We start from the raw sequence: 20,119 nt of genomic DNA on the forward strand, positions 1-20,119 counted from the left end.
AAGGAAGACTTTATTCAAAACTATTGCAATATGGAAGAGAGATTGAACTCACATATTGCTGAAATAAAAGGGAGGAGAGGTTTTTTAAAGATTTTTATTTATTTGTCAGAGAGAGAGTGCACAACCGGGGAGTGGCCAGCAGAGGGAGAAGCAGGCTCCCCACTGAGTGAGGAGCGGGATGCGGGACTCGATCCCAGGACCTGGGATCATGAACTGAGCCAAAGGCAGGGACTCAATCCCAGGACCCTGGGACCATGAACTGAGCAGAAGGCAGATGCTTAACCAACTGAGCCACCCAGGTGTCCCAAGGCAGGAGAGTTTTTTAAGCACTAGGGTAAGCTAATGAAAAAGTATAGGAGGACTTTAGCAGGAATGTTGGTCAGTGTTACTAGGCTATCTGTGTCTGTTAATGGGTGCCATGGGGCTTGGGCTCCTACCCTCCCACAAAGACTGGGAGACAGGGGCTCTTTCTTCATGATTATATTTCAAAGGGATGGTTTCCAGGACATTCCTGGGTTGTAAAGCTGGCAAGAGGTTGCAAGAAGATTTCCATCTCAAAGGAGCAGAGGAAGAACGTATAATCACAAGTTTTCTAAAGGAGATGCTCTAAGAAAAAGGAGGTCAGGGTCCTACAGTCAGGAAGAAACCTGTCAAAGGTTTAGCCAAATTGAAGGGAGTGTTAAGGTCATCTTGGTCACCTGTTGATGGACTTCTAGATTTTACCTGGTGATCTGGGAACTGATCTAAAAGTACAAGTCCTTTCCTATAGGCAAATGATACACAGTCGCACAATCTTTAAACTCTATGTAGAACTAAAAGTTGTGTGTGCCTAGGTGGCTCAGTCGGTGGAGCGGCTGCCTTTGGCTGAGGTCACGATCCCAGGATCCTGGGATCGAGTCCCACATCGGGCTCTCTGCTCAGCGGGAGGCCTGCTTCTCCCTCTCCCTCTGCCTGCCACTCCCCCTGCTGGTGCTCGCTCTCTCTCTCTCTCTCTCTCTCTCTCTCTGTCAAATAAATAAATAAAACCTTTAAGAAAAAATAACTAAAAGTTGCTCACTAGTAACCTACCAAGTTAGATATAATAGAGATATCTTTGCAGTCTGCTTTAGAGTGCAAGAAATTTCACCATCTGAAGTTTACTAAGCAATCATAATAGAGACACGTCTTGAGTACTTACTCTATGCCAGGTAGTGTTTTAACCATGTTTTATATAATGTAGAAAATAGTCCATCAGCTCCTCTTTCTGCAGAAGTTGTCACTTGTCCTAGATCACACTGGGAATGGAAGAACAGATCTCAGAACCAGGCCTGTAATTGCAAAGCTAGGATGTTAGCCCCAAACAGACATGCATGTGAGCACAGGCTGAAAGAATGGCAGTGAAAGAGGCAGGAGAGGTTCTGTTTTCTTTTTTCTTTCCTTTAAGGGATTGAAATGTCACTGAAAGCCAGGCCTAACTCCTCAGCACTCTAACAATTCCTACATAAACTGTAGTTCTGTTCCGCTTCTTGAATGGAAGCCTGTCTTGTCTCCATACAGGTGGAAAGGCCTTCTTCTGACATTGCTTTCGTTCTCACTGACTGTGGTCTCCCAGCAGCACTTCATTTATTCGTGTAGAAATTATTAATGTGACAGGACGCAGTGTGATTTAGAATCCGTTTAGACTCCTACAGTCATTTCACATTCCGGTGGCACAGAGCAGAAATGATGATGGGTGTCCTCAACCTTTCTCCCTGCTTGGACGACAGCATTAATTACAGAAATAGTAAAGAGATGTATGACCACCATCAGTCATGGTGCGATACTACTGGACTGCGAGTCACTATTTAAGTAAGATATAAAAGCTTTAAGATATGTGCCAAGTCTTCTACTACATAGATATTGAGTCTTGTGTTACATTTTACTTTTTAACTCGAAGAAACATTTAGAAGCCGAGGAAATACTATGGAATGCTGAGAGTTTTCTATGAGAGAATTAAAGTTCTTACAGTAAACGTTGTGATCCCTGTTTCGGTTACCAACTTGTTTTGGGGTGAATATGTTAACTTATTAAAAATTAATTATAAATATTTTACCAAGTATTAGGCCCAGGCTACCACCCCCTTGGAACAGGCCATCTAGAAAGATATACAGTCAAGTAAACCAGCAAATACAGTATGGTATAATTAGTTCAGTGAGCCCCTGTCAAAATTACACAGCTCTTTATGGATTTATATTTTTAGTGCCTGTCTCCCTCCTTAGGCACTTAACTCCATGAGGGTAGGGACCCCGTTTCTCTTGTTGCTCTATCCATAGCAACTGACACACTTCAGAAGCTCCATGAATATTTTTAAGTGAATGAAAGAGTCATTTATTCTGCAAGTAAGAGAGGCAGCCAGAAGGTTGGAGACGACTGGATCAGGAACGGTTTGGTCAGGGGAAACTACTGAAAGAAATTGTCATATTGTCAGAGAATCTATTATGTTATCTTTTTCATGTTTTCCATGTTTATATTAATTGGATTCCACCAGCTTCCTTGAGCATCTGGTGTACACATGGCCATGCACTGTGTTGTCTATCCAATTGATCCAGTACGACTGTCCTCTGAATGTACTGACAGCTGAAGTCCCTTTTATACATAAGGAATATGAAATTTTTACTCTTAAATCTTAACAATATAATGTCTTATTTTCATTTCAGACTCTATTTGAACATATACCTTCTACTGACATAAGAAACTGCGTATAACCAATTAACACTGAACACTGCATAATGGCCCTCCTTCTATTTGTTGGAAGGTCATCAAGTTTTAGCTTCTTACGAACAGCACTCCACATTGCCCTGGAGGTTGCTATAGGAATATTAATGATTATCACTAAAAATTGTCATGTAGCCAAAGTCCATAATTACAGAAGTATATGTCATCCTTTAAACAAAATATCCTGTTTGCCCTGTCAAAAGTTCAGAGGTAACACAAGTAAAACCAGTGAATCACCAGAAGTAGAAATTAGTGCAAGTTTATTGTGCACAGACCAAAAAGACAGTTTGAAAACTGGGGGCACTCATGGGACACCTGGGTGGCTCAGTCGGTTGGGAGTCTGCCTTCGGCTTGGATAGTAGCCCCGGGGTCCTGGGATCGAGCCCCACATCAGGCTCCCTGCTCAGCGGGGAACCTGCTTCTCCCTCTGCCACTCCACCTGCTTGTGCTCTTTCACTGACAAATAAATGAAATCTTTAAAAAAAAAAAGAAAACTGGGAGCACTCAAACCAAAACATAGAAGGAGGCTCAGGGGTATATTTTTATAAAGCAGCTTAGATAGTAGAAAGTCAGTGACTGTTTATTCTTCAGTGATTGATTATAATATCAGAATTTTTTTTGAATGATAGGGAATTTCTCAGTGGTTATCTCATATCAACCTTGGAAATCAGTTCAAGTTTTGCTTATGATTTACAGGGGCATAAGCAAGAAAAGATTGAGATCAAGTTAGTCTTGCCCAATAAGCTATATTAAATTGTGTGTGTATGCCTAACTGGTTTTGTCGGCTCAGGGAATCTTCTGGGCTGGTCACTCACTGTTCGTTTTTTTTATTTTAACAGCCCCAGTCCTTATCTGCCCCATTCTTCTACCTTTTCCATTAGCGGAAGGCAGGATGTTTGTACAGAATTAGAATACTTGTGATAAATCTTTCATGAGGTGAAATGACTGGTTGCTTGAGTTTGGAAAAATGGAAATAAAAAATCAGCAGCAAAAATAAGAAAGAAGATCTTTGACCTTAACTTCAGCACCTTCAGTTAAGTAGGACTCTCCTTGGAGAGTCTTTGAAAGCTTTCATAACTGAAATAAAACCCATGAATTAAAAAATAGATCTTTTTCTCTTATTTGGAAAGTGAGGTATAATTTTATGCATTGTCGGTGCTGTCATGGAGTCAGTATATTTCCTCCAGTGGATATAATACATTCATTAATTGTGTTTACATTTTCAAAATTGTATGGAAACTACTGTCTTGACATTTTGTTTTACAAAGTTCTTCAAAGCCTAATTCAGAAGTGATAACCTCCCTCCTTCCCATTGTCTGTTATTTGTTATGGTGTGACAATTAAATCACCAGCGAAGGGAGTAGTTAACTTATGTTGATGTTACATGAATGAAGGCTGTGTGCGTGTTTGCGAAGTGCCAACTTGAAAACCCCTTGAAATTCCTCTTTGCCTCTTCTCTCTAAAACATTGTGAGTAGAACAAAAGGTTTAAGGAAAGAGTGAATACAAAACATTTACTTGACAATTAATACCAAAACTTTAAAAATATCTGTACAGGGGAAGTGAATTGTTTAAGTTTCAACAGTCGTCCACTGTTATCTTAACTATATATATGGTCCTTGCCACGGTGTGGAGACATCAGGCTAAGTCAGTCAAATTGATGAACAGTCAAGTTCAATTGTCACTAGTTTAGTTTTGTGTTTTTGATTGTAGTATTATTTTATTGATAACAGGGTAATTTAATTAAGATATATGGATTTACTTAAACTAACAAATGATTGGTGCACCTGGCTGGCTCAGTTGGTAGAGCAAGTGACTCTTGTTTTTGGGTCATGAGTTCAAGCCCCACGTTATACATGGAGTTTACTTAAGAAAAATGAATAAAATTTTTAAAAAAATAATAAGAAATGGTTACTACCATAATACCATTATAAACTGACATCTCATTACTTTAGTGATTTCTTTCTGGATTTAAATCTCTTTGATATTTGCCTTAGAAAGCATGTGTTCAGAATTTCCCTGCTGAGGAATCTATAGCCCATGGTTATTTTCTGTGTTGTCTGACATATTTTTAAACTGTAGAGAATATATACTGTTGAGAAAACTTCACCACATATAAGAGTTAGTATCTGGAAGCTATTTTCTGTGTTGTCTGACAGGTTTTTTTTTTTTAAACTAAAATAGCTAACAAAATGAAATGTAACAGGAAGAGAAGTTTTAATGGTACAGACTGTCCATAGGATTTCAGTGAAGATTCAACTAGCTAATTAAACAAGGCAAAGCATACAGAGCATTAGTACAAGCTGAAATTAAAAAGGTACGAACTTATCAGATCATTTATGACAGGATTCTTTAGGTTGCAGGTTAAGCTGCACAACTAACCTACCTAAAACAGAAGAGGAATTACTATCTTTGGAAATTGGGAAATCTGACTGATCTGGCCTTAGGTACAGCCTGGTGCTGTGTTCATTGCTATCAGCAGCATTCAGTGTTTCTTATATCACTTCTCCACCCTTGTGTGGGTGTCAAGGTCTGCTTTTCTTTCTGTGGAATTATAATTGTGCAAAATGTGTACCTATGGCCAAAGGGAATATTGTTTGCTATCAGGAGAGAGATCTTGCCCATGAATGAAGCTAATCCGGAGTAAACCATTTATAACAAAGTATATTAATTGGCCACACTGTGACTTGTATTCCTCTTTAGGAAAGGTGAGGATCATGTGAAATAAAAGGAAAAGGAAATTTTTTTTTACCATTTTAATCATGTTTAAGTCTACAGCTCAGTAGGGTCAACTATATTCACATTGTTTTAGTCAAATCTCAAGAACTTTTCTTCTTGCAAAACTGAAACTCTATACCCATTAAACAACTCTCCATTCCCCATTCCCCCAGCCCCTGGAAACTACCATTCTGCTTTCTATTTCTATGAGTGTGACTACTTTAGGTACTTCATATAAGTGGACTCATACACAATTTGTCTTTTTGTGACTAGCTTATTTCACTTAGTATGATGTCCTCAAGGTTCATCAGTGTTGTAGCATGTGACAGGATTTCAAAAGGAAAAGACATTTTAAGGTTTTTTAAGTTACTTTAAAAGGCTATCCGAGAACAGATACTCTCAGGCAACTGAAATTCATGAAATAAACATAAAGAAAATCTATGAGACTGACAATAGCTGGAAAATGCACTGCTCACTTAACATTTTTTTTTTAAATTCAAATTCATTTAGAACATTGGGATTACCAAGAAAAAAACGCAACATCACATCTGCATCCTTTGGACTACAAGTTTTCAATACTTGCTGCTTTTAGTATCCTAAAAGTGGCTCAGTCAGTTAAGTATCTGCCTTTGGCTCAGGTCAAGATCCCGGGTCCTGGGATCCAACCCCATGGCCAGCTCCTTGCTCAGCAGGGAGCCTGCTTCTCCCTCTCCCTCTGCCTGCCACTCCTCCGCCTGCTTGTGCTCGCGCGCTCTCTCTCTTTCTCGTTCTCCCTCTCAAATAAATAAATCTTTTTTTTTTAAAGTATTCTTTGGGGGTGATTTCTTAAAAAAAAAGGAGACATTTTATTTTAAATTTTTTGCACATCATTTTTTTAAAGATTTGTTTATTTATTCTAGGGACAGAGAGAGTCTCAAGCGGATTCTGTGCTGAGCACAGAGCCTGTTGAGGGGCTCGATCCCACAACCCCAAGATCACGATCTGAGCCCAAACTTGAGAGTCAGACATTCAACTGACTGCACCACCCAAGCACCCCTGCATGTGATTTTTAATTAAACCTTTTATTTTGAGACAATTATTCATTTGTGTACTTCTGTAAAAAAAAAAAAAAAGTATTGCAAAGAAATCCCATGTAACCCTTAACCAGTTTCCCCCAGTGGCAAAATCTTGAAAAAGTGTAGTTAAACATCACAACCAGGACATTGACTTTGATATAGTCCACTTATCTTATTCCGATTACCCCAGTTTTCCTTGTATTTATTTTTGTGTGTGGGTAGGTACATACACATGTATTTAGTTCCATACAATTTTATCACATGTTGGACATAGAATTTTTAGAGTTTATAGATTAGATGTGGTTATTTCCAAGGTGCTGTTATTGTTATAAGTCTTAGTAGCATTAAGAGTATTATTTTATGGTCTTCATTTTATGTGACAAACATATATAGATGATATGAGGAAGGGCATAGCATATCATACTTAAACTAGATCTTTGCATTCAACAACTTACTCAAGCTGTATCCTTTAATATTTTCCTCATTCACTCTATGATTATAAAATGATAGATGAATCTTTTTTCCCAAACTCATTTCTTCTCTTTAATATTTACAAGTGGGTACAGTTTTGTTTTTTTTTAAGACTTTATGTTTAAGTAATCCCTACACCCAGAGTGGGGCTCCAACTCACAACTCTGAGACAAGAGTCCCATGCTCGTCCAACTGAGCCAGCCAGGCGCCCCAGGTACAGTTTTCATTATGGCATTTTCACTAGAGAAGTGAGAAATACTTTAAGAACTTTACTATTAATATTTGAAGATAGTAATTGAGGGAAAATAATAGTGTTAATTTGAAAATTCACTATTTTGCCTATACCTTCATATTTACTGTTTTTATAGAACAAAAGAAAGATCATTAGCATTTGCTTTAAGGATAATAAGACTCCCAATTTAGTTACATAGTATTGCATAACTAAATCATAGAGAATAAAATGAGTTTAAGTATTTGCAAAGCAAATTACCCAACCCTTAGGTACACATTTGCCATTATATTTTACACGACTTAAATGATTTATTATTTCTTGTTCACATTCATAAATTATTCTAATTTGCAGAGTCTGTACTTCCTATAACAGGAACATCTTTTTTCTACAAATCCTCCTTAATCTCATTTGTAGGAAGAGATCCAAAGAGAGTTTTCTAAGTTAGAAGATCCTTTCTTTTAACAATAAATAGAGTGGCTTAAGGAGAACAAAAGAACTTGTACTAAATTGAAATAGCTTCTTTAGACAAATAAAGTAAGGAATTTTCTCCTTAATAGAGAATAATTAATGCAACTATTTTCTTAATAGAGAACATGAAAAATGTTCATGAACAGGTTTTCAATAATGGCATGGCCTCTAATTTCTCCTTTGTTTCAACAGAGACGTCTTGAAGACAATTCAGCTTTTTAGTTTTTAGATGATAATCTGAGGTCAAATGATGGCTACACTGAGCATATTTGAATTATTTTTTAAGGAAAACTTAAGGCCATCCTCAATTGCTCACTTATTCAATACTAATAATAGTAGAAACAAATAAGTACAATAATAATAATACCTATTATTATGACCCTAATTAATAAACAGCAGTTACTATACACCAGGTACTCTTCTAAGTACTTTAATTTCTCTAATCCTTTGTAACTTTATTTCTATTCCATTTTTTAAAAAAATATTTATTTGAGAGAAGGAGGGGGAGAGGAGGGAGAGAGTGCAAGCTGGGGGAGGGACAGAGGGAGAGAGAGAATCTCAGCCAGACTCCCCACGGAGGACGGAGCCCCACACAGGGCTCAATCCCATGACCCTGAGATCATGACCTAAGCTAAAATCAAGAGTTGGACGCTTAACTGACTGAGCCACCAAGGCACCTCTCTATTCCACTTTTTTAAGCTTTCCTACTTTCTTTCTTTCTTTTTTTTTTTTTTTGAGATTTTATTTTTTTAAGTAATCTCTACACCCATCATGGAGCTCGAGCTCAAAACCCTGAGATCAAGAGTTGCACACCCCACCAACTAAACCAGCCAGCTGTCCCTAAGCTTTCCTACTTCCCATCTTTTCTCTCCCTTACTGAGCTTTTCATGATGTCTCTTCTTTTCCTTTCCTTCTGATTTTGTTTTCATGTCTGTGATGGTTTATTTGTTATGCTTTCTTTTTTTTTTTTTCGTTCTGTGAACTGACATTTCATCTCCCCATCACATCTTTGAGACATTTTATTTCTACTTTGTTGTCTTCAAAGATAGAGGAAAGTGCTTCTTATGTTTTTAAAACACTTGCTTAAATGTTGCCCTCAGTTCCATGTCTTCTGTTTTTTGGTGGGGTTGGAGGGGGAGGGCAGAGGCTGGCTTTTCATGTGGTCTTTTTTTCTTATAGAAACTTCGTGTTAATGTGTACTGTGTTCCTTTTTTTAGAAAACGTACTTATCCCTGGCTGCAAAATTTACTTTTCCCTGGACAAGCTCTTCACCATAGATTTATTTTGGCAGAGATGTTTGTCACAGTTCTAGGCTTGCTGATTTCAACAAAGAAAGGACTTTGGTCCTCTCTGCTGCCTCACATTAAACCTGCTTTATGAAAACATGGCTTAACTACTTAATTCTTTGAGTTCTGTATCTCTGCCTCTTCTTCTCTGAAACAGAACATTTCCATCAGAGTTTATTTGCCCCCCCGCCCAGATCACCTCAGCTCCTGCACCCATAGTTGTCTACGCAGAATAGGATTTATACCCTACATTGTCTGGTCGTGTATTCTTCCTGGTTATTTCTGAGATCGTCTGTCCGTTGGGCCCTTTTGCCCCTGACATTGCTCTGCTTGGCCTTTTGTCCCCACTTGCTTCCAGATGACCCCGCTCAACCTCATCAGCTTTTGGAAAATAATACACATATTTTGGTGACCATGTATTATTCCAGTCTTTTCATTTTTAAAGATGGAGTTTGCAGTATATTATTTTTAGCATTCCCTGTGTCTTTTAAAAATTGCCTTATTGAGGTATAATTTACATTCTACAAAAGTCTCCCCTGTAAATGTACAGTTTAGTAATATTTAGTAGATTTATACAGTTGTACAACAATTAACAAATCTAGTTTTCAGAACTTTGCATTGCCCCAAAAGTTACTTTGTGCCTGTTTGCAGTCAACTCCTTACTGTTTCTTTGAAGATTTCATTACTGAAATGGAATTCCTTTATTGACATAGCTGTGATCACTCCCGAAGTTATCTGTGTTTTGTTTTCATTACTAATAAATCTAAGGGAGAAATGGAAGTTTAATATAGTAGAAGACTAATAATAATGTACCACTCTTTCTTGGCATCTGTTCTGCTCTCTGCTTTTTATAATAGATTTTTCTGTAGCCTCTCAGGTAATTTTCTTACCAGGGAGTGAGATTTGGGTGGAAACAGTTGAAGCACTAGGGTCTGTCAGGACACACTGATGTTAATTGCTGTCGTGATTTTGTTGGTGTGAAATGATTTTCCCCTTCCAGTGTAAATCTCTGGAAGGAGCATGAAATCAATTGGAAGTTCTTTAAAGAAGTCCACCTATATTGGAGGTCCTGAATTATTTCAAACAAGCTAGTATAATTTTAAAAGTAAATTTTACACTTTTTTCTTAAAACAATTTTGCTACATTCAAAATTTAGTGTGACAAGTCACAAAAACCGGCTACTTGTTCTAGCTGTAGTTGTGATGTCTTATATCTCACTTGTCCCTTGGTTAAATCACTTAACACTTGTGAACCCCAGTATCCTGAAATTTCCACAATAATTTATCTTTCTTAGAGTAAGATGTTGAGCTCTCTTGTTAGGAGAAGATGCCTCAATGGCATGTTTGATACATTAAAGCACTTGAGTGCGTGTAGCCAATTGTAACTGTTTCCAAGCATTTCCAGAGATAAGCAAAGATGAAGCAAGCCAAGGGAAGGGTGCCGTTCTCCTTCTCTGAAAACTAGCTAACAAGAACAGCCTCCGGGGGAGATTGGCAAATCCTCGAACTGTTACTTATACACAGTTATCATTTACTGAGTGTTTTCTATGTGCCAGCCACAATGTTTAGTATTGTATATATATTTTTCTTATAGAGTAACATTTTACTATACATTGTGGTAGTTGACATTTTCCCTTTTATAGATAAGGAGACTGAGATTTAGACAGATTGGCTAGGAAATGGCTTAGAAATGGTGGAACCAGTATTCAAATCCAGATCTGGCTGACTTCATAGCCAGGCTTTTAAAACATTCTCACATTTATGCGGTATAGCTTGGACCTTCCTACATTTAAAAATAGGAAATTTGGATATGTTCTATGCTTCTTCATGGAAAACATGATAAATTCAAGACGTTTACATCATTACTGTACTTCCTAGAATGTGTATGAATACACTGTTTTCAAGGATTGCCCCATCACTGTCTTTGTCTATTTGTAATATTAAATTTATCAAATTATGCAGTATTAATCACTTTAATAGCACTAAAAGAGCAGTTTCCTCTGAGCGTTGTTTCTAGCATTGCCCCCCCCCCCCCTTTTTCTTAGTCCTGTAAAGCATGCCTAAAGAAAGAATAGTTTCGGGGAGCTCAGTCAGTTAAGCGTCTACCTTCGACTCAGGTCATGATCTGACCAGGGTCCTGGAATTGAGCTCCATGTCCTCAGGCTCTCAGCTCAGTGGGGAGCCTGCTTCTCCTCCTTCCCCCTGCTTGTGCTTTCTCTCTCTCTCTCTCTCTCTCTCTCTCTCTCAAATAAATAAAATCTTAAAAAAAAAAAGAATAGTTTCATATAGCCAATACTTTTACAGGTGGTATAATTAGTAGTTCATATGTGATCAGAAATCTATTTTTTTTACCTTCTTGCATAAAAAGAAATAAAAATCTGTGGAAAATTATATAATGTAAAATATTGAACACAATTTCAGTAATAAATAATAATACCACAAAAAGGAAGATATAACAGCCCACTGTAAATTATGAATTTAATTTGATTTATCATTAAACAGAATTTTAAAATCAGCATGTGTTTTGAGAAAAAAAATATTGGATGCAGTTGAACTACTGTTTTGAATCAAGTCCAAAATCCTTTTCTAAATATCTGTTGTTATATTCTTCTGATAGTGATTTGAAAATCTGAGTATCTCAGATGAAATACTGGAGATAAAGAATCTGCTGTAGTACCGGTCTTACTCCTTTTAGGTCACCTTCTCTAGTTAAACTTCTGTAATTTATCTCCCTCCCTCTCTCTCTCTCTCTCCCTCTCTGTCTTTCTCTCCCCCCCCTACCCCTCCATCCACATATCCACACTTGTTTATGTACATACATATCAGAAAAGCCTACCTAACTCTACATACATATTTATCACAATTTCAAAATCAAATCTCTTAATAATTGGAGTATAATAAACAAACATATCTTAAGTAACAGTTCGGTGAATGTTAACAAATCGAATACATACATGTCACCATGACCTACATCAACAAATAGAACATTAACAGCACTCTAGAGCTCTCCACCCACTTTCTTGAATTTTTATTACTATTCTAACAGCTAAAAGCATAGGTTAGCTTTACCTGTTTCTGAATTCCATGTAAATAGAATCAAACAAAATGTATTCTTTTGTATACATCTTGTTTCATTGTGAGATTTCTCCACATTGTTGTAATATTTCATTTATTTTAACTGATGTATTGTCATTATATGAATATAGGACATTTATTTATCTATGCTACTCTTGATATTTGGGTTGCCTTCAGTTGGGTGTATTTTGAATAATGCTGCTATGAAAACTCATATATATTTTAGGTATATGTATGAATATATTTATATTGGGTATATATCTAAGAGTAGAAATACTGAGTCATAAGGAATGTATATGGTCATTTTAGTCGATAAATTTTCCACAGTGGTTGAACCAAGTTCCATCCTCATCACCCATGTGTGAGAGTTCCAAATTCTGGCAATGTATTATCAGTCTGTTTAGTTTTAGCATTCTTGTTAGGTCTGTAATGTTATCACATTATGACTTTAAATTGTATATACCCTGATGAGGAATGACCTACAGAATGTTTTTGTATGTTTATTGGGCATTTGTATATTCTCTTTTGTGATGTGCCTATTCAGGCTTTTTTGTTTTATTTTGTTTTTTTCCCCCATTTTCAGCTGGTTTGTCCTTCTTCCTTACTAATTTGTCTAGGTTCATTACATATTCTTGGTATTAGTCCTTTTTGGTAAGATCTGGTAAAAATATCTTCTCCCACTCTGTAGTTTACCTTTTATAATCTTTTAATGTTGTTTTTGAGGAACAGTTATTAATTTTAATGTAGTCCATTTCATCAATCTGATTTTATGGTTGGTATCTTGTGTCATATTTAAGAATTCTGTACCTAACCAAAAGTCATGCAGATACTTTTTATGTTAACTTTTAGAAAGCTTATTTTATTTTTGTACCTTTTATATTTATATCAACAATCCATCTGGGATAGATTTGGCGGGGGGAATGTAGGGGGTCAGTTTTTACTTTTTTCCACATGAATACCAACTGACCTTGCATTATTGATGGGAAAGATCCACCCTTTCTCCGCTCCCCAATGTCTTATTTGTCATAAATCGAGTGATGTCATAAGTCATGTGTCGGTTTATTTGCGGATTATTTTGGTCCTTTGTTTTATTTGTTTATCCTTGTATCAATATTATACTATCTAAATTTCTGTAACTTTTTAAATCTGTGGTGTATCTTTTTTTAACATTGTCTTGAATATCCTTGACTTTTCATTTCTATATAAATTTTAGAATCAGCCTGTTAATATCAAAAGCAATATATTCTTTTTAATAAAGAGTGGGATTTGTATTGAATTGCATTGAACCTATACATCAAATTAAGAATTTTCTTCACAGTATATTTTAAATAAACATTTGCAAATATAATCTAGCCATATATAAAGAGGACAAAATATCAGGATCATGATGGGTTTAGTCAGGGAATACAGTGGTTGTTTAATATTGGAAATACATTAGTAATTCACCATAACAAGAAAAAAAAAAGGTATCACATAACCTTCTCAATGGATGCAGGAAAAAAACCCTTTGATTAACTTGAAATGTCATTCATGATAAAACTCTTACCAAATTAGAAATAAAAAGGAACTTAGTGTCCTAAATAAAGCTATTGATGACTTCTTCACTGAGTCTGGGGTTGGAACAAGGTTGTGCTATACCACATTTTCCTGAAGATCCTGGCCCAAAACAAGGAAACCTAACTCAGACTTGTTACTTCCCAGCTGGCTTCTGTACAGTGGGTGTTCCAAAGACAAGAAGGGGAAGCTGCCAATCTGGAAACTGGCACAGTATCATTCCTAGTGTGGTCTCTTAGTTAAAGTAGTGACAGAATCACTCAGATTCAAGAGAAAAGGGCATATGAGCGAAATAAGTCAATCAGAGAAAGACATGTATCATATGACCTCACTGATATGAGGACTTCTTAATCTCAGGGAACAAACTGAGGGTTGCTGGAGTGGTGGGGGGTGGGAGGCATGGGGTGGCTGGGTGATAAACATTGGGGAGGGTATATACTATGGTGAGCGCTGTGAATTGTGTAAGACTGTTGAATCACAGACCTGTACCTCTGAAACAAACAATACATTATATGTTAAAAAAAAAAAAGAAGAAGAAGAAGAAGAAGATAACAGGAGGGGAAAAATGAAGGGGGGGAAATCAGAGGGGGAGACGAACCATGAGAGACGATGGACTCTGAGAAACAAACTGAGGGTTCTAGAGGGGAGGGGGTGGGGGGATGGGTTAGCCTGGTGATGGGTATTAAAGAGGGCACGTTCTGCGTGGAGCACTGGGTATTATATGCAAACAATGAATCATGGAACACTACATCAAAAACATGATATAATGTATGGTGGTTAACATAACATAATAATAAAAAAAAAAGAGAAAGGGGCATAGGCCCCATCTCTCGATGGGAGGAGTGGCAGAGAATTTATCACCACTATTCTGCCATAAGTTCTTACATGTTAGAAACTAGTTATTTTTTACAGTAAAAAGTGAGCTCTGGCTTGGTTGGGATAAACCTAGGCTCTAGCTTCATTGAATATAAAATAATTAGTCATTGATTTTCTTCCTTGGGGTCTTCCTTGGCTGTATTCTACTGTTTTTCAGCATTGTTGTTGCTATGGAAAATGTGACAAGATTCATTCTTTTTCTGTGTACAGCCAAATTGGGTTTTGTTTATTTATTTTGCTCTTTTTTCTCTTGGCCGCTTTGCACATAGATATATATCTGCCTTTATTATAAAGGAAATATGGCCCTCAGATATATTTTACATGTGTAATCTTACCTTCTTTAATATGTATCCATGTGTATTGAATATATATTCAAGCTTTTGAATGCATATAAATATGTACATTTATATATGTGTATGCATATAGATACATATATATATACACACACACAAAGATTTGTATTTGCAAACTTTTTTTAAAGATTTTTTTATTTTGAGAGAGAGAGAGAAGTGTGCGCAGGGCAGGGGGAGCAGAGGGCGAAGGAGAGAGAGAATCTCAAGCAGACTGCCCACTGAGTGGGGAGCCCAACAGAGGGCTTGATCTCACAACATGGAGATCATGACCTGAGCCAAAATCAAGATTCAGATGCTTAACTGACTGAGCCACCCAGGCACCTCTATATCTCCAAACTTTTAACCTCTCTTTTATGTTTCCATTATTTTGCTAAATTTTGTCAAGTCTCCTCCTCCTGTGTTTTCCACAAGTCTATTTCTTGGTTCTTATATTGTGACCATCTTTGGTTTTATTTCTCTTCAAGCTCATGTATCTATTCCTTGAGTTCTTGTTTTATGGAGATTGTATTTTCTTTATTTGATTTGTCTATGTTTTTTTTTTTAAGATTTTATTTGTTTGACAGAGAGAGACACAGCGAGAGAGGGAACACAAGCAGGGAGAGTCGGGGAGGGAGAAGCAGGCTTCCCGCGGAGCAGGGAGCCTGATGCGGGGCTCGATCCCAGGACCCTGGGATCATGACCTGAGCTGAAGGCAGACGCTTAATGACTGAGCCACCCAGGCGCCCCTAATTTGTCTATCATTTTTACTTTTTTTGGATATATATTCTTAAATTTTCAATGTTCTTTTCCTCCTTATTCATCAATATACTTACAGATGTCTCATGTTGCTACTGCTGCTGGTAGTTCTCCTTCTCTTCTTCCTCCGCCTCCTTTTCCTTTTCCTTCTCCATTGGTACTTCTCTTGAATAGGTGTGATGGAGGTTTCTTTACTGACAGAGAAGGAAGAGTCAGCTGGCAACTTGAAGTGTGATCTTATAACTTTACGTTTTTCCTCATTTTGTTTCTACCTAAAGTAGTGAACTTGTTCTAGACTAGTAGCCAAACTTTCTGGCTCATAAGGATGTCAAGCATGTCTAATTTTGGACATGATCCTTTAGATCAGTAGTGTAGATCAGTATAATTTCTGTTACTCCTTACGTTAACAAGAACTTGCTCTGTAAAGATGGCATATCAGAATGCTCAATAAAACTTACATCTTCTCTGGGTCTGGTATTGCCATTCCAAGCAACACAGCATGGGGTTTACTCCTCAGGGTGAACCCTCTGTTTTGGGAAACCCATACTCTATCCACCCTGCCCCTCCCTCACAATGATCCCTTATGGGGTTTTGGGTATATTCAGTTCTTATTTTCATTGATATTTTTGGTCAATTTCAAGAGGAAAAGAAGAGGCAAAGATTCTTTACTTCAAAATACATAACTGGAGGTTAGTGTGCAGTGTTTGTATATAACAGGAGGTTAATTTGCATTTTTTGAGCATATGAATCTGACATTTTGAAACTATTTTCAGGGTTGCCTGGGTGGCTCAGTCGGTTAAGCATCTGCCTTCAGCTCATATCATGACCTTGGGGTCCTGGAATCCAGCCCCATGTTAGGCTCTCTGCTCAGTGGGGGAGCCTGCTTCTGCCTCTCCCTCTGCCTGCTGCTCTGCCTGCTCCTGCTCACTTGTGCTCTCTCTCTCTCTCTCTTTCTCTCTCTATCAAATAAGAAACAAAATTTTTAAAAAAGAAACAATTTTAATTTCACTTAAATATAAATTTTACAAGTCGACTTTTGCTAGGAAATACCATATAACTAATTTCTATTAAATAATTTAAATGTTTTCATTTATTGCTTTCTTTCTTTTTAAATTTATTCTAACATCTTGATTTCTTTTGCTTTTCAGATGCAACAACTGTTCCATGAAAATTATGAACATAATCGGAAGGGTTATATCCAAGACCTTCACAATAGCAAAATCCATGCAGCCATAACACTTCACCCCAACAAAAGGCCTGCCTACCAGTACAGGCTTCATAATTACATGCTCAGCCGCAAAATTTCTGAACTTCGCTACCGTACCATCCAGCTCCACCGGGAGAGTGCTTTGATGAGCAAGCTCAGTAACAGCGAAGTGAGTAAAGAGGACCAGCAGCTGGGAGTGATGCCTTCTTTCAACCACTTCCAGCCTCGGGAGAGAGATGAAGTGATAGAATGGGAGTTCCTGACGGGGAAACTCCTTTACTCAGCATCTGAGAACCAGCCTCCTAGACAGAACATCAACAGCATCCTGAGAACGGCACTGGATGACACCGTGCTACAGGTGATGGAGATGATCAATGAAAACGCCAAGAGTAGGGGACGGCTCATTGACTTCAAGGAAATTCAGTATGGCTACCGCAGGGTTGATCCCATGCATGGGGTAGAATACATTTTGGACTTACTCCTCTTGTATAAAAGACACAAGGGGAGGAAACTAACTGTGCCAGTGAGACGTCATGCTTATCTTCAGCAGTTGTTCAGCAAGCCTTTCTTCAGAGAAACTGAAGAGCTAGATGTCAACAGCCTTGTGGAGAGTATTAACAGTGACACTCAGTCATTCTCCTTTATATCTAATTCTTTAAAGATACTATCTTCTTTTCAAGGTGCCAAAGAAATGGGAGGGCACAATGAAAAGAAAATACACATTCTTGTTCCTCTCATTGGAAGGTATGACATTTTCTTGAGGTTCATGGACAACTTTGAAAAAACTTGTCTTATTCCAAAGCAGAATGTAAAGCTGGTCATCACCCTTTTCAGTAGGGATTCTGGCCAAGATTCCAACAAGCATATTGAGCTGATAAGAGAGTATCAGAACAACTACCCTAAAGCAGAAATTACCTTGATCCCCATGAAGGGAGAGTTCTCCAGAGGTCTCGGTCTTGAAGTGGCTTCTTCCCAGTTTGACAATGATACTTTGCTGCTATTTTGTGATGTTGACTTGATCTTCAGAGGAGACTTTCTCCAACGGTGTAGAGACAATACAATTCAGGGACAACAGGTGTACTACCCCATCATCTTTAGCCAGTATGACCCAAAGGTAACCAAAGGGGGAAATCCTCCCACTGATGATGACTTTGTCTTCTCAAAGAAAACTGGATTTTGGAGAGACTATGGATATGGAATTACCTGTATTTATAAAAGTGATCTTCTGGGTGCAGGGGGATTTGATACCTCAATACAAGGCTGGGGACTAGAAGATGTAGATCTCTACAATAAAGTCATTCTATCTGGCTTAAGGCCTTTCAGAAGCCAAGAAGTGGGAGTGGTGCATATTTTCCATGCAGTTCATTGTGACCCTAACTTGGATCCTAAGCAGTATAAGATGTGCTTAGGATCCAAGGCAAGTACTTTTGCCTCAACCATGCAACTGGCTGAACTCTGGTTGGAAAAACATTTGGGTGTCAGGTACAATCGAACTCTCTCCTGACAGTCCAGGCAACACATATTGCCTTTTTAAAGGGGAGTTTACCTCATTGTTGGTTGTTATTTTTATTTTATTATTGTTATTTTTATTATTATAATTATTATTGTTATAATTTTATTTTGTTATCCTGGTCTTAAACTACTCTTGGTTGTCTTCCAAAGGGTGTTTGTTGACCTCAAGCAAGAAGAGTCTGCAGTTCACTGATATTTCAGATTTCTACTGAAGTCAATTATGTATTACTTTTATATATCTTTATTTGAGATTGAGTTAAATCGTGGCAATCAAATGACTTTTGAAACTCATTCTTCATGAGAGACAGCTTAGAAGAATGTTCTCTTGAGGCTTAAAGATGCAATATCGACTTTTATTTTGTTTGTTACATTCAATGTGATACAAATATTTACTGGTGAAAGGTACCACAAAAGTGCTTTATGCTTCCTATGGGGAAGGGACTGTAACATAAACTTGAGTTTTGTAATTTATACAAGGACTTAAATATATAGACAATAATTTTCTTCATCTTTAGAATTTTTAAAGTAAATGAACACTTATGATTGTATGTTTATTTTTTAAAAAAAGTTTTAAAAATTGAGGAGTTTTGTTCCACAAGCAACCGGTACTGGCTACCCTGGTCTTCTGACAATTATGTACTCCTCACAACTGTCTGCTATAAATGCGAATGAACTTTATTTTCTCAAGGAAATATGATTTAATTAAATATTCATGTACATTTTAGAAGCTTTATGAAACAATGTCCTTCATTTGCTGGCAAGAAGATAAAATATGACAGAACCTGGTTATTTATAATAAAACACAGGTATAACAGTAGTCTTTTTCAAAAACCCTGAAGAGGTGGTGTTGTTTCCTTTCAGCCATACCTGATGTATTTCTTAGCGGTCATACTCACCAAAATGTGCTTGCTACGTAGACTGGAAAAGTTAATAAGGGATTATGGGCATACTGTTTGTATTATTATGCTTTAAATCCTGGCCTTCACAACTGATTAAAAAATGAATGGTTTCTTTATTCAACAATTTACATTCCAGGAGAAGCATTCTTCCTCAATCTCTTCAGCTTTGTGATCAAACCGAAGTAAGAACAGGTCAGAAACTGCCTTTAATTTGGGTTAATTTGGGTTTTCATAAAATGTAGCAGACTGTACATACTGTTCTGCACTTTTTCTTTTTTCACACAATAGGACTAAAGTTTGCTTCAAAGTTGATTTGAAAGCTGTTGTCGGAAATCGCCACCATTATTTGGAACTTGTTGCCAGGAAGCCATATAGCATTTGCCTTAGTGATGGGTTTTATACAGGGTAACAGTCTCTTTTAGTGAGGACATTTGGGGACCCTCAAAAAAAAATACCATTGCTTAATGTTGTGACAAACGTGATGGCACTGCCCTTGACTATAACATATAATCTTAATGTCAAACTCATTAGAAAGGAATTGATGGCACTTTGAGACGTTAAAAATCTTGACAGGACCAACAATTCAGAATTGATCTCTGCTCTCCTATTTTCTTGGCCTTCATAAACCTTTGCTTTAATAGCTTATTTTCCTACATTATGTGGCTTACCTCTTTTAACAGCTTTTTTTTTCCCCGCACAGTAAATATATTAACATGCAGTAAAGAGTGTCATTTGGGAAGAGCTATTGCAAACTAATAATTATTAATGATTTCGTTAATGAAGAAAAGAAATCTGGGGCTGCTCTTTTCTTTAACTTAAGACAGCTGAAAAACAGCCCGAGTCTTGAGGCAACTACCCAGGGATGAAGTGGCATTCTCTGTAATACTCGTGAAATTATGCTAATGAAACAAGGAAATGCAGAGAGCTCATCTGAACGTAATTACATA

At 37.3% G+C, this 20,119-nt stretch overlaps 1 protein-coding gene across 1 annotated transcript in view; it reads left to right on the forward strand.

The window, feature by feature from the left end:
- CHSY3 (chondroitin sulfate synthase 3) overlaps positions 1 to 19,778 on the forward strand; it is a 297,256-nt gene extending 277,478 nt beyond the window's left edge. Inside the window, exon 3 of the mRNA XM_027605835.1 lies at positions 16,703 to 19,778. Coding sequence (XP_027461636.1) covers positions 16,703 to 18,265 — 1,563 coding nt within the window. The 3' untranslated portion in view covers positions 18,266 to 19,778. The remainder of the gene's footprint in view (positions 1 to 16,702) is intronic.
- Positions 19,779 to 20,119: the final 341 nt, after the last annotated feature.

This window comes from Zalophus californianus, chromosome 5 (assembly GCF_009762305.2).
Source record: "Zalophus californianus isolate mZalCal1 chromosome 5, mZalCal1.pri.v2, whole genome shotgun sequence".
Classification (NCBI taxonomy): Eukaryota; Metazoa; Chordata; class Mammalia; order Carnivora; family Otariidae; genus Zalophus; species Zalophus californianus.